The 11241-nt window shown below is 49.0% G+C and overlaps 1 protein-coding gene and 1 pseudogene across 1 annotated transcript; both read left to right on the forward strand.

The window, feature by feature from the left end:
• The window catches only part of LOC134485117 (kallikrein-15-like), an 8490-nt pseudogene extending 4796 nt beyond the window's left edge, over positions 1-3694 (forward strand).
• Positions 3695-5662: 1968 nt separating this feature from the next.
• On the forward strand, positions 5663-9781 carry Klk1 (kallikrein 1). Its single transcript, NM_012593.2, has 5 exons — positions 5663-5786; positions 7632-7791; positions 8700-8986; positions 9083-9219; positions 9580-9781. The coding sequence occupies exons 1-5, from the start codon at positions 5741-5743 to the stop codon at positions 9733-9735; spliced, it is 786 nt and encodes a 261-aa protein (NP_036725.2). The 5' UTR covers positions 5663-5740; the 3' UTR covers positions 9736-9781.
• The last annotated feature ends 1460 nt before the right edge of the window (positions 9782-11241 follow it).

Below are 11241 nucleotides of genomic sequence, written 5' to 3' on the forward strand. Positions count from 1 at the left end.
CTTCCTTGTCGGGCCAGGGGGAAGTTTGGAGCAATAAACTTCTATTGAACCAAGAGAAGTGAATAGCGCTTGCAGAAGGAAAAGCTTCTACTTATCCAAATATACATAAACATATATAATTTCACACATGGATTCATAAATGCACATTTATACATTTCCACTTATAATCAGTTGGTTCCAGCTTACATACATTATCACAATTACATTCTTACACACACACACACATGCATACATTCTCATGATCACATACTTACACACACATCCATACTTACATATGCATATGGAGCAAAAACCAAGCATCGGTGCAGAAAGAACTCACTCATTCTGGATGAAAGATGAGCTCCAATCTTTATTACATAGAGAAAGAAATCACTTCTACCCTTTTAATGCTAAGTGAATTAAACCCAAGTTTGTAAGAGAAAAGGCGTGTTCCTTTTAATAAGACTAAGCCTGCCTTGCTATTAAGAAATGACCTGTTCTGTCCTATGGTAAGGAGAAACCTGCCTGCGCCTTCTGTTCTCTCCAGCTTCTTTTTTCCTCTTTTCCTCTGCATTCTGCACAATGCTCTCTTATGTTACCTATAGTCTCTAAGTTATTCCTCTCTGCATTTCTTCTCAGCCCAGATCTTATTAGCTCACTTCTCCTTAGCTCAAACCTGACTCCAGCTCAGTCCCTCTCGAGCTCAGTCCTTCTGTATCTGTCCTTCTGTTCAGTCCTTCTCTCTCAGTCCTCCTGTGTCTCTTCTCTTTGTCCCCAGCACTTAAACATCTTTCAGAATACATGATCACATGTTACAAAATTCATCACAAGTTCATATGAAAGATCAAAGCATAAATTGAAATAGAAGTTTACAACAGAAAATGTTTACATGAAAATCTATAAGGAGTAATTATCTGGCTAACCATTCATCACAGTGTCAGCTATACAGATTCGCTGGAGGTCTAAAACCATACCTAAGTTGTTAGTGAAGTTTTGTATAGATAAACCCAGTCAATATCTTATCCTCTGTCCTTGCACCTGTAACAAATCGTTTGTTCTCTTTTTATGACTCTTGATAATTGTTTTACAACCTCTTGGAATGTGTTCTGAGTAGGAGAAAGTCTGGTTACTATCTAAGAGCAATTAACTGGTGACACCTGGGAGACTGGCAGAGTTCTTACTGCAGTTTTAACTATCAGAAAGAGACTTAATAGCAGTCCCACTATAAAAGAACTTAATAATCATTGATATAATTTTAGGAATTCTTACAGGACCATCATTAAGACTAAAGAAGCCATCTATTTGTCTATATAGCATCACTACGAGACAGTACATCTTCGTAGATCTGCAGAGATCTGCTCCAAAGGGGTGGGCTATTACTTAATGATTGCTATGTGTGTCTAATAATAACAACAGGAAAAGCATTTTAATAGCAGGAATCTTTCCCAAAATGAATCCCTTACAGCCTTGCTTAATAAGGGCGAATCAGTCGCAGATTATATAATGATCCGAGGCTGGCCATCTCAGGATGATCACCTGCTAGTTATTAGCTTGTCCTGTTATGACTCCTGACAATTTTGTTTGTATATTTTTTGAGACAGAGTCTCACTGTGTAACCCACTTTTCTCTAGAACTCACTGCGTAGATCAGGCTGGTCCACAACTTAGAAAAATACACCTGCCTCTACCTCCCAAGTGTGGGGATTAAAGGCATGAACCACCACATGAAGAAACTCCTTGATTCTGAAGGGGTCATGGTTGGAGCCACTGGCTTCAAGGACTTGGGAAAACAAAAAAGTTCTCAGAAAATCCCAGGATATCCACTCTGACTACTTTGTCTACTCTTATTCACTCACCCAGCTTTATGAGGGTGCACCTGAGCGAACACAACCTTCAAAAGTTCAATGGCCCAGAACAATTATGCTCCATCTTTCCCATCATCCCACATCCGGGCTATGAGGCTCACACCCAGCATCATGGCATCATGATGTTGGGACTTTTCCAGCCTGCCCGGCTAACGCCCTAGGTATGTCCTGCGGCGCTGCTCACAGGTTGCTCCCTCATCAGTTAGGACTGGGTGTTGTCAGGCTGGGTCCTATTATCAGACATCAACCCTGGAGCCACAGGGAGTCGAAAGTGACAAGGTGAGTGGAAGGATGGGGCTGGGTGTAGGAATTTGAGCAATGCTGTCCTCCGGGGTTCTTGAATGGAGGGGAAAGGAACAAAGGGACTGAAAGTACTCAAAGCCATCTGTTCTCCTCAGTGAGACTCCCTATACTTTGCATTGTGCCAACATCAGTATTATCTCAGAGGCATTTGCCCAACATGGTGTGTATTGGTGTCGAAGGCGGTGGCACAGACTCCTGGGTAAAAGGAGGGAATGGGATGTATCCTGGCTTGATTTACTGTTGCTGTGATAAAATACTCTGTCCAAAAGCAACTTAGGGAGGAAGTAATATATTTAGCTTACACCTTATACTTTGACATTGAGGGAAGTCAGGGCAGGAACTCATGTGTGCTCTTCTGTATGTATGTCTATCTGTGCATCACACGTGTGTACTGCACATGGAGGTCAGAAGATGACCTTGAGATTGAAATTACAGATAGTTCTGAACCGCCTTGTGGGTGCTGGGAATCAAACCTGGGTCCTATGCAAGAACAGCCAGTGTTCTGAATCGCTGAGACATCTCTTAATATCTTACACAGTCAAGGCCCATTTGCCTAGAGATGGTGCCACTCATAGTGGGCTGGATTTTCCTACATTTCGCCAGCAATCAAGACAACTTCCCACAGACACGCTCTGGGCAACCTCTCAATTGAGACACCTCAGACAATCCTAGGTTGGGCCACGTTGGAAGCTAAATTGAGACAGAATAGGACAAATAGGGTTCCTTGAATTTTCTTTGGGCCAGAGACAATGCTGTGTGTAGGTGTGGATGAAGTTACAGGATCAGTTAGAAGCATGGTGAGGTTGAAAATGGGCTTAGATATATGTGTATGGAATAGATTACATGGCCTGGGAAGGCATTGAGGGAGGGAGTTTGTTTGGATTCAGTATGGGAAGGATATTGTGGTTGTCATTGGATGGCGTGGGTTTGTGGGAGGGGTAAAGAATGAACAAAGATGGGAGTTGGGTTGTGTTTAAAGTGCCCAGCTTTAGTTTGGCTTTGGATAAAGACGATATTTAGAATTTGGAGGGCATCTGACGTGAACTGAGTGGGGCTGGGTGCTGAACATGGGGGACTGAGTTCTCATGGCTTATGTTGAATCAGAGAGGGCTTGGAGTGGTTTGGGTTGTTGTTGGAGTTTCATGGGCTGGGGTTGGCTGGGGAATTCATGGATGAAAAGTAGTGATTAGTTAGAGTAAGCAGGAGAGTGGGTTTCGGTGTAACTCAGTTGATTGGTAGAGTTACCTGGCTTCCATCTCCAGCACCACAGACAACAGGCAGGGCATTGCACACCTGTCACCCCAGCACTCAGGGGGTTGAGACAGGAGGAGCAGGTGTGCATCCTCTCACTACATAGAATGAAATATTGAGGAAAACCCCTTCCTATGTCTACAGGGTGACTCTGGAGGACACTTGTTCTGCGGGCGTCCCCTCCATGGCATTGTATGCTGGGGTGATGTCCCCTGTGATACTACCACTAAGCCTGGAGTCTACACAAAAGTCTGCAGATACATGGAGTGGATCCAGAAACATATGAAAAGGAACTGACTCATTGGCCCAACATCTATGTCCCTCAAGGACCACCTGGGACTCTGACTAACAATCTCCCTCATACCTACCTGAGAAAGCTGAGTCCCTCTGCAAATCAACATACACTGTTATCCAGGGCTTCTCCCCTGCTGGTATCACCTGCTTAGCATGAAGAAAACAGTGTTGGTAGGGTGGTAGCGTGGGTCTTTGATCCCAGCACTCAAGAATCAGAGGCAAGTAGATCTCTGACTTTGAGGCCAGCCTGGACTACAAAGTGTGTTCCGGGATAGCCAGGGCTACACAGAGAAACCTTCTCTTAAAAACGGAAAATAGAAAAAGAACATAGTGTTGGTCCATAGTGTTGATCCAACTTTCTCTGTAAGGGTGTGGCTGCTATGTTTAGGGTATTGCTGTGGTAAATAATATTTGGGGTTTCTACATCAACTTAGATCATTTAGTTCCCAAATAAAAGACTCAAAACCTTTATATTTTGATAAGCCATAAAGCACTAAGGTGGGCAGATATCAGCCCTCTGTGCTCTTCTGTCTACTTCCCTGTCAATGACCCCAAGATGTGACTCTCCTTGTTACACCTGGGCCACTCCTACTGGGAGAGATTGGCCGTCGTGGACATGTGCTCATGAACCACCTACCCAATGACGACTTCTTCCTTCTCCCATATCCTTTTCTTCTCATGGTCCTGCCTGAACCCCAAGCCCAGGAACTTCCAGGCCTGCCTATCCCTCTTCTGCCTATAGACTGTAGGCATCTTTATTAACCAATGACAGATAACTTGGGGGCAAGGTTTTACAACAAACGTGAGGATCTGCTGGTCTTGGAGCAACCAGATTTTGTGGTACAGAATTTAGCATTGAATATAAGGGGTATTATACCAACCCTCTACAGGGCACTTAGCCTGCATCCCAATCCCACCCATCCCCACACACACTTCTTTTGGAAGACAAGGTCCACGTAGCCTGACCTAGAACTTGTACTGTAGCTGAGCTGACCTTGAACTTCAGGTCCTCCCTACTTCACTTCCCAAGTGCTGAGGTTGCAGGTGTGACCACCATGCAGGCCCTGTGGGCAAAATCTTGCCCAGGGAAGGAAGTTAGTCCTGATCTTTGGGACTTTGAAGGATGGGACCTTGTGTACCCTTACCTAGGAAACAAGAAAAAGTCATTGTGACTACAACATTGTTCAGGGCACATGACACTCCCCAGGAATAACCTGAATCCTCGTATTCTAGAACCAAAGAGTGGCAGGCATGGTAATGTGCACCATAACTATTTATCTTATTTTATTTTATTGGTTTGTGTTGAGACATTTCTATATATAACCCTGGCTGTCCAGAAACTCACTATGTAGACCAAGTTGATCTACATCACAGATTATTAGAGCCTAGAATCACAGAGATCCGCCTGCCTCTGGCATCAAAGTGCTGGGATTTCAGGTGTGCACCACTATACCCAGCTCCCAAACTTCTAATAGGAACAATAAAATCAGTGATCCAGAATCCAGGTCCACGACAGCAACATTTTTGCCCTTCTCAACAAAAAGGAAACGACATATATGAGGGGAGCTTGCAGCCTTCTTGGCTGTCACTGGTGCAAAGAATTTGTTCTAATGGCTGATTTCTGAGGATAATCTTGGTCTTGAGGTGCAGGACCTACCTTAGAGCTGTGCGCTGGGGGTCACTTTCTCCTCCATCCACCTATTACACCCCTTCACTATTACCCCTGACCTTGCCATTTGGCTTTAATCACCAAAACATGAACAGGTACTGGAGAACCAGGCACTGCCCTACCCAATCTCAGCCCTGGGAAGGTATCCAGGGTGACCTAGAGCCTACTGGACAGCAGGTGCAACAGGGCCCTCCCCTCCCACAGCCAAGAGGGTGAGAGCACGGAATCCACCTCCGTCAGCAAGGGCAGGGCCTTAGCCAGCATATGAGTGCCAACAGGACAGGGGTGGGGCTGGGGGAGAACTAGGAGTTTTTAAAGGCTCCCCAAGGAGGCTCCTCAGCTCCAAGATCACCACCTGCTGCCCCTGGACACCTGATACCATGTGGTTCCTGATCCTATTCCTCGACCTGTCCCTGGGGCAGATTGGTGAGACACGGGGGGAAGCTGGTGGGGTCACACCCCTGACTGTTATGCTGCCTTTGGCCCTGGATATCCCCTTCTCCTCTCCCCTGGCCCCAGCTACATTCTAAAGCACCACTTGTTCCTCACTCTCTGCCCCTGCACACTGCCAAGTCCCTCACAGTCCTCCGATGCCAGGCCCCTGTTCTCTCCCATTTTCCAGAACTGTCTCCTCTTCCTTAGCCGCCTGATTGTCTCTGAGCTTCTCCAGTCTTTCCAAAGAATCTTTCCAACCCCTGATGAACGTTAGGACCTCGGTTCCCCTCTCTTTGTTGTTTTCCCTAGAGCCTAATAATGCAACCCCTGAGTCAGGAGCTTGCCCAAATCCCACAATAGAGCTCTTGGCTGTCCAGCAGCTGTCAGCCTTCAGCTGTGTTCTCCACATCATGACAACTGGTCCTCCATCTTCTCAAGTTGCTCAGTTTCTATTGACAGTTTCATTTCCCAAATTGGCTTGTGACATCAGATGAGTCTCCCCACACTTTCTGCTGTGGGGAATTGGCCTATGGCCCTTCTCCATGACTTTTTGGTTACGTCTGGTTTTGGGAGGAGGAATCAGGTGTCAGAAGCCATTCATGGACATCAAGGATCTTCCTCGATCACTTGGATAGGGTCTCACTGAATGGGGAGTTTCTCTTTAAGCTAACTTGGCTGTCTGGAAGGACTCAGGGGACTCCTACTGCTTCCACCTCTGGTGTTACAGGGGCACACTGCCACACCTGACCTTTTACCTAGGTTCTGGGGAGTTCAGATCAGGTCCTAATGCTTACACAGCCAATACTGTAGCAACCAAGCCATCTGCCCAGCTCTTGGGAATAAGCACTGAGCTAGTGTCTCATGGTGAAATTCTGGCTTGTGTCTGGTCCATGGCCTTCCTCCTGCCTCAGCCTTCTGTGTGCTGGGATTACAGATAAGTGCTTGCCAAGCTTCCGTGTTTCCTAACGCAGTGCTTTGGCCCACTATTCCCTCCCATGCTGCCCACTCTCAGCCACACACTACTTGTTGTTTCTAGCCCCACCAGCTCCTGTCCTACCTCGCTGGAACCCCACTGCACAACTCTAGGTCCCATTCTGTGCAGGACATCCCAAGACCCAACACGTAACCCTAGCACCCCACACCAACTGGGTCCTCCTGTCTGTCGCACAGTGGTCTGACTTGTTTAACTCCTTTTCCACCCCTGTGCTGTCTTGAGGCTGCCTCCAAGAGAACCCTGAACCTCACCAACACACTGATCATTTGCCCCTGCCCACTCCGTGGGAAGCAGGACCTTCCCCTCACATCCCCCAAAGTCTCCTTCTCCCACTGCTTGTCCAGGCTCAAACTATGTTCTTAGGGAGCCCCACCCTCTTAGGTATCATCTCCAACACAGACCCTAACAGGAGACCACACCCAATCCTCGACCCTGCCCCTTTGATCTGGAAACCCCTCATTCTCTTCTATGCCAGCTGGTTGCCTCATGCCCAATCCAATAATCCCGAAGTCATCCTGAAGCTCCCGTTTCTGCATTCATTTATTCCCTCAAATCTAGTTATCAGGGGGCCTCACCCTTTCCAGAATTCCCAAAACCCAACCAAGGCCCTGATGTCTTCTCAAGCTTTGGAGACTTTAAATGCGAAAGTGTCTTGGCCTCTGATTTCACTCTCATTAAACTAGGAATGCTCTCTCTCTCTCTCTCTCTCTCTCTCTCTCTCTCTCTCTCTCTCTCTCTCTCTCTCTCTGACTGCCTGCCATCCCATAACTTTGTTACCCAACAGTACATCCATACCCCCTATCTGTTCCAACCATACCCCACCCCCTGTGCACCTGTTACAGATGCTGCACCTCCCGGCCAGTCTCGGGTTATTGGAGGATATAAATGTGAGAAGAATTCCCAACCCTGGCAAGTGGCTCTATACAGCTTCAGCAAATACCTCTGCGGGGGTGTCCTGATAGACCCCAGCTGGGTGATCACGGCTGCCCACTGCTCTAGCAAGTGAGTAACGGAGGGGACAGGAATGACTAGAGGACGGGCTGGGTTGCTGAAGGGCAGGAGGGTGGGACTGGCTCAAAGACAAAAGAGGACAAGCAGGACTGGACCCATGGTCTGTCCATGACCTCCTGTGTCTGTCTTTGCTTCTCTCTCAAGGCTTGTGTTCATGTTCTGGTTCTTTCTTTTCTATCTTATTGTTCATGTCTCCTGTCTGTATTCACATCTGAGTGTCTCTATGGCCATCTGTATCTCTGTGTCTCCTCCTCCTCTTGGCCCATCTCAGTCTGGGTCTGGGTCTCATGTGTCCTCTTTTATTACTACTGACAATACTGACCTAAAGGCCTCTAGGATACAAAGTCATATCCTTGACTGTAGGGTGTCCCTGAATGTAGGGTGTGAGAGAAGTCCTCACTCTCCTCAGACCAGCTCAGCCTTTAGGACCTTCTGTCCACTCACAGGACACAGGGAAGGGCAGGTCAGAGCTGGAGCTGGGTGAAGTAACTGAGTACAGAGGGAGAGCAGATGCTGGTGTGGGGGAGGGGAGTTAGGGAAGGGGAGCTCAGACTTGGGCTGTGGGCCAGGCCTTACCTACTGGGGAAGTTCAGCCCAGTTCCAGCTGCACCTGAGCAGCTCTCAGTCCCTCCCCCTCCTCCCTTCCCCCTCTTCCCTTGTTCTGTCTCTGTCTCTCTGTCTCTAAATGTGTGTATATATGTGCCTTTCTGTGTGTGTGTGTGTGTGCATGTGTGTGTGTATGTATGTGTCTGTGTATGTATGTATGTGCAAGTATGTGTGTGTTTCTGTCTGACTCTCTCTTCCTTTCTCCCTCCCTCCCTCATCCCCCTTTTCCTCTATTCTGCCCAATCTCCCTGGTTGCCTCTTCTCTTTCAATCCATCTCCTTTCCTGCCCTCAGCAATTACCAGGTTTGGCTGGGCCGAAACAACCTATTAGAAGATGAACCATTTGCTCAGCACCGGCTTGTCAGTCAAAGCTTCCCTCACCCTGACTACAAACCATTCCTCATGAGGAACCACACCCGAAAACCTGGCGATGACCACAGCAATGATCTGATGCTGCTACATCTCAGCCAGCCTGCGGACATCACAGATGGGGTGAAGGTCATCGATCTGCCCACTGAGGAGCCCAAGGTGGGGAGCACCTGCCTTGCCTCAGGCTGGGGCAGTACCAAACCCCTTATATGTAAGTCTGAGCCAGGAAACACAGCTGGGTGTGAGGGAGAGGCACAGAGGACCTGGCTGGGTTCTGCTCACCACCCTCTTGCCTCCTGGTCCACAGGGGAATTCCCTGATGATCTCCAGTGTGTGAACATCCACCTACTGTCTAATGAGAAGTGCATCAAAGCCTACAAAGAAAAGGTGACAGATCTGATGCTGTGTGCAGGAGAGTTGGAAGGAGGCAAAGACACTTGCACGGTGAGACAGCCCCTCCCTGCGGTGAGGTGAAGGGCTGAGAGAGGGAACTGAGGTTCTCAATTCCCACTTCCACACCCTGTCTAAGCAGACGCTTGGTTTCCTTCCTTATGGAAGTGATGTGAGCTGGGAGGGGAGGATCCTGGAGCTGGTACTATTCCTCCTCATTGACTTGGCTTCAGGGACTGGCCTGTCCACCCCTCACTCGCTGTAAGAGCTGGGCTCCCAGGAGCTGGGTTCCCTTCCCTACTGGCCACAACTGTCTCTTAGAGTCTCCCTGTATTCCTCCCATGAAGTTAGTTCCAGGTTGTCAAGTAGAACCCAACTGCCAATTCCTTCTTACTCTTTTCCCTCTCCTTTCAGGGTGACTCAGGAGGCCCCCTCCTCTGTGATGGTGTGCTCCAGGGCATCACATCATGGGGCTCTGTCCCATGCGCCAAAACCAACATGCCAGCCATCTACACCAAACTTATTAAGTTCACCTCCTGGATAAAAGAAGTTATGAAGGAAAACCCCTGAGTGTCACACTGTCCCCTGGTCTCAATAAAACCCATCATGCAGCACACAAGTTCAAGTTCTGATTCTCTCTCACCTTCTGGAGTCTGGAGCTGGGGTCTGCCCAGCTAAGGTCAGGACTTCCAAAGCAGATTGGCAATGGATAGGGGTCCATGTATGGTTGGATAAAGGGATTGGCTTGAGACAAAGGCAGACAAAAGGCTCAGACCATGTCAGGGATGGCCCAGGGTTCTCCTCTGGCAAGTAGCATGTTCAGATCACAAAGTTTAGTCAAGTTAGACACAGTAGAAAGATCAACTCCAGCTAGGCCGGACCCTACACCAAAAGCAGAAGAGATGACAAGCAGTCAGGACACTGAGAATTTAGACTGCCGACCTGCTTTTATCGAGTCGGGGAAGCCAGAAAGATGGCGGGATGTTATATTAATTAAGCCTTTACTTCTTGGGGAGTTGTCTGTCCACAGAAGGGTAGGTACTGCCCCCAAGGCTAGGCTGCAGAGTATCTCCTAGAGCCCCTGGAACCCCTGGAGCCCCTGGAGCCCCTGGAGCCCCTGGAACCCCTGGAGCCCCTGGAGCCCCTGGAGGGTATATCTCTGGTAGGGCTGGACCAAAGATGAAGGGTGACTTAGCGGCATGCCCTGTGGGGCAGAGCATCGCCCGGCTTGGGAAAAGGGCCACATTGCTCCCACTGCCTTGGACTACAAACCAGTGTGTGCCCAGAGTGATATAGCCGCAGCTGAGAGTATTGGAGGACTTTCAGAGGAGGGTCCCTGCCAAGACTCAGGCAGTAAGGAGTGGGCCCTAGAGTGGGGACTGGGGCTTGCCACCTGTGTCCCCAGGGTGCTACCTGCTCTCAGGGGAAGTATGGGACCTCAAGGAAGATCTGATGGAAACTGAGCCACAGGGACCGAGGTAGAGGCATCAGGCTGCGGGGACTCATCAGTGTCCTGAGAAGTTGCGTCGTCCCTCTGTTGGGGAGGCTCGAGGTATTTCACAAAATTGCTTGCAGTAGACAGCTTCTGGGCGGGCTCCAAGCTTCTGGCCGAAATGGACAGCTGCTGCAAGTGTAAGGAGTGGTGTCTCGAGGCCCAACGGAAGTAGCTGAGCCTCCTCTCCATGAAAGGCGTACTGTAGCTCCACATCCGCACTTGGTTGAGGAAGGACAAAGTCCCTGTGGGAAGGGACCCCATGGGCACTTGACTCAGAGCCCTACCCCAAGCCCCAACTCGGTCCTGGAGGATGACCCCCTTTCCTGGGCTCCTGCTCTGCCGAGGCCCCGCCCTTCCCTCTGAGTCCCCGCCCTCACCGGCCCACAGCATCCAAGACTCCAGTGCACACCAGTACAGGGAGAAGGCCAGTTAGTAATATTCCTGTGGCTTTGGGTGCCACGGACCGTTGAGGCAACCCAGGGGGACTGGTTTCAGGTGGGCAAGGAGTCGGGGAATGACAAACAGACACAGACGCGAGGTGGTCTTGGATCTGAATGCAATTTTACTATTCAAGCGTCAGA

The sequence above is a fragment of the Rattus norvegicus genome, chromosome 1 (assembly GCF_021556685.1).
Source record: "Rattus norvegicus strain SHRSP/BbbUtx chromosome 1, alternate assembly SHRSP_T2T, whole genome shotgun sequence".
In the NCBI taxonomy this organism is placed as follows: domain Eukaryota; kingdom Metazoa; phylum Chordata; class Mammalia; order Rodentia; family Muridae; genus Rattus; species Rattus norvegicus.

What these genes read in the sequence shown, in the direction of transcription:
- Klk1 (NM_012593.2), top strand. Translation starts at nt 5,741, where the DNA reads ATGTGGTTCCTGATCCTATTCCTCGACCTGTCCCTGGGGCAGATTG. An exon ending in CAGTACCAAACCCCTTATAT is followed by an intron (nt 8,987 to 9,082) that starts GTAAGTCTGAGC and finishes CCTGGTCCACAG; the next exon opens with GGGAATTCCCTGATGATCTC. An exon ending in GAGGCAAAGACACTTGCACG is followed by an intron (nt 9,220 to 9,579) that starts GTGAGACAGCCC and finishes CTCTCCTTTCAG; the next exon opens with GGTGACTCAGGAGGCCCCCT.